The sequence below is a fragment of the Penaeus vannamei genome, chromosome 4, assembly GCF_042767895.1.
Source record: "Penaeus vannamei isolate JL-2024 chromosome 4, ASM4276789v1, whole genome shotgun sequence".
Lineage (NCBI taxonomy): Eukaryota > Metazoa > Arthropoda > Malacostraca > Decapoda > Penaeidae > Penaeus > Penaeus vannamei.
In genome coordinates, this window is record NC_091552.1 from 37,807,269 (window position 1) to 37,809,768 (window position 2,500).

The 2,500-nt window shown below is 34.8% G+C and overlaps 1 protein-coding gene across 1 annotated transcript in view; it reads left to right on the forward strand.

The window, feature by feature from the left end:
- LOC138861498 (uncharacterized) overlaps positions 1 to 2,500 on the forward strand; it is a 58,656-nt gene that overhangs the window by 55,197 nt on the left and 959 nt on the right. The window contains exon 11 of the mRNA XM_070121022.1: positions 1 to 2,500. This exon is cut by the window's left edge and continues 536 nt beyond it; it is cut by the window's right edge and continues 959 nt beyond it. Within this exon, the coding sequence (XP_069977123.1) occupies positions 1 to 882 (882 nt within the window). The 3' untranslated portion in view covers positions 883 to 2,500.

The following is a 2,500-nucleotide window of genomic DNA, read 5'->3' on the forward strand; positions in this document are numbered from 1 at the left end:
GAGATTTTAATCACACCCACAAGTAGTAGTCTGTCAGAACCACCAACTCCTGTTACTGCAACACAGTCCATAGCAGTCAATACAGCACACATGCCAATGCAAACTGAGGTGCTACTTACCAATGGTGGACCCCATACTGTGATCTCTCCCAATCATACATTAAACACACAGCAGTCATCATTGCCCAATTATATTGCAGAGACAGAAATTGGCATAGCAAAATTACATTTACAGAATGGATTTGCACCTATAATAAGATCAAGGCAAGGATCAAATGATAGTGGATTAAATAAATCTAGTGAGAACAGTGTTAGCTTTGTAGATAGTGATAATTCTTGTGAGAAATTAAAAAGACCAACAACACTGTCTCTTCCAGAGAGGCCAAATCAAAGCCTTTTGAATAAAACCCTAAAGCATAAGGTAAATCAGGAACCAGACCCAAAGACACAAAACACAACAGCAAGTGAAAATGCTCCAGCAGTAGATGATGAAGAATCTCCACCCTTACGGAAAGCAAAGCATAGAGTGAAGACACCTCGACGACCAATGAACCCACGTCTTTCGCTGTATGATGATCGTATCATGGGATGCACTGAGAAAGATGGGAGTATGAAGTGTGAGGGCCATTTAGACGAAAGTTTGTCACACTCATTGCCCATTCACATGGATACAATTGAGCAGCAGCAACCATTTCTGAAGCACACTGATTTGACATCCACAATGCCATCCCGCACGAAGAGCACAGCTACCCCTAGGCATTCCAAGTTGGCAAGTGTTGCTAACCACAGCAGGTCAAGCAGTCGGGGCAGCAGTCAAGGATCCCTTGGGCAGGAGCCTACTCACCCTCCTCCTCACAAGACTCAAGCAGCTGATACCCAGTGAGCTGCACACAATGGCAGTTGTTGTAGTATGATATAACCCTCAAAGGGAATCATCCAGTGTATAGCTTTGTTATGTTGAAATGTTATATCTTCTGATGTAAATCAGAAACAGTGATATATATATCTCACAGGACTTAGCCCAGGTGAGTGTGTGTGATGTTAAAGAATATTCCAGATTTTCATGGATAATGAATTATGCTGCCAGTAGTGTGGAAGAGAAATATTTTATGGTTAGACTTACAGAACTGCATGTTGATAACATTTAATTTCAAGCTTTATGATTTATAAATTGTTTATAATTTTTGATTATGTAGTAGATGTATAAACAATTATAGCCCACAGATTCTGCAGGCAGGTGTAGCTTCCCTTCTCATTATGATTATATAGAAAAATGCTTATTGTCTTTCCTTAACTTAAGAAACAGCCATTGTGCTTTCAGTGTGAATATATAAATATTTTTATCAAAAACCTTAATAATCCATGAAGAAAAAAAATTAAATTGTCCTATCATTTAAGGTAGCTTATTCTAGTCTTCATTAAATTGACTGGTCAATGTTTATTTAAGGTTTAGAAATGTTCTGCCTTATTACAAAGACTTAATTTAATTCATGGAACTAAATCCTGTAATGCTACAGTTTTATAGTTTTCCTTGTCCAAGAATTGACAAGCAAATCACAGTTCTTTATCATTCACTGTAAACTGTGTTCTTTGGAATGCTCTTAATGTAAAGTTGTTGATAGTGCCTGATAAGAAATGTTCATAAATGTTATGAAAATGAATATCAATTTTTGTTTCCTAGTGTATTATGTATTTAGGAATGGCAAAATAGGGCACGACTCAATGTATATCAATGGGATGGTTTTATGGCTTCAGTAATTAATTTTGTAATTCTTATTTACCCATAGAAATTACTGAGCTTCCTATGCTTTTTAAAGCTGCTTAGTCACTATGTATTTATTTTAAGGCAGATCCCATATTTATGGAAAGGATGGGGATAAGCAAATGGATTGTAACTGATCATGATATTTAAGTATTTTTGAAATATTTGCAAGACAATATATGTTCATATTTTTAGTTTTACATAAAAAAAATGAAAAATATGTATAACATAGCACTGTTATCAAACATCCCTGCTCTTACATCAGTTTGAGCAGGAAATACACAAAATATGATGTGTAATACACACCATATGTGTTTTGAATCTTTCTCAGCATAGTATTAATTAAAATCAGTTTCTGTTGTAAGGTTATCTATCAGAATACTTATTTTATAAAGTGTACATTACTGTGTGATGATTTATCTAGCAAATAATTACAGTGGTAAAGGTGTACAAGCAGATAGTCTGTAGCAAGACAAAATGAATGATGGGCAAGCTGAGTTTAGTTGGTAGTTCAATCATGCTATATCATTGTATAATTCATGTAAATTGCTTTTACTATTTCTCAGAACTGAAGTACAATAATAAAGGAAAAAAACTTATACTTTTATTTTTTTATTGTTTTTCTCCATATTGATTTTGTACTTTGCATAGAAAGACTAGATGGCAAAAGGGATTGAAAAGGGCTCTATACCTATACATGTGAGTGAGTGTTTGAACATGGATGTATGCTGTTTAATGT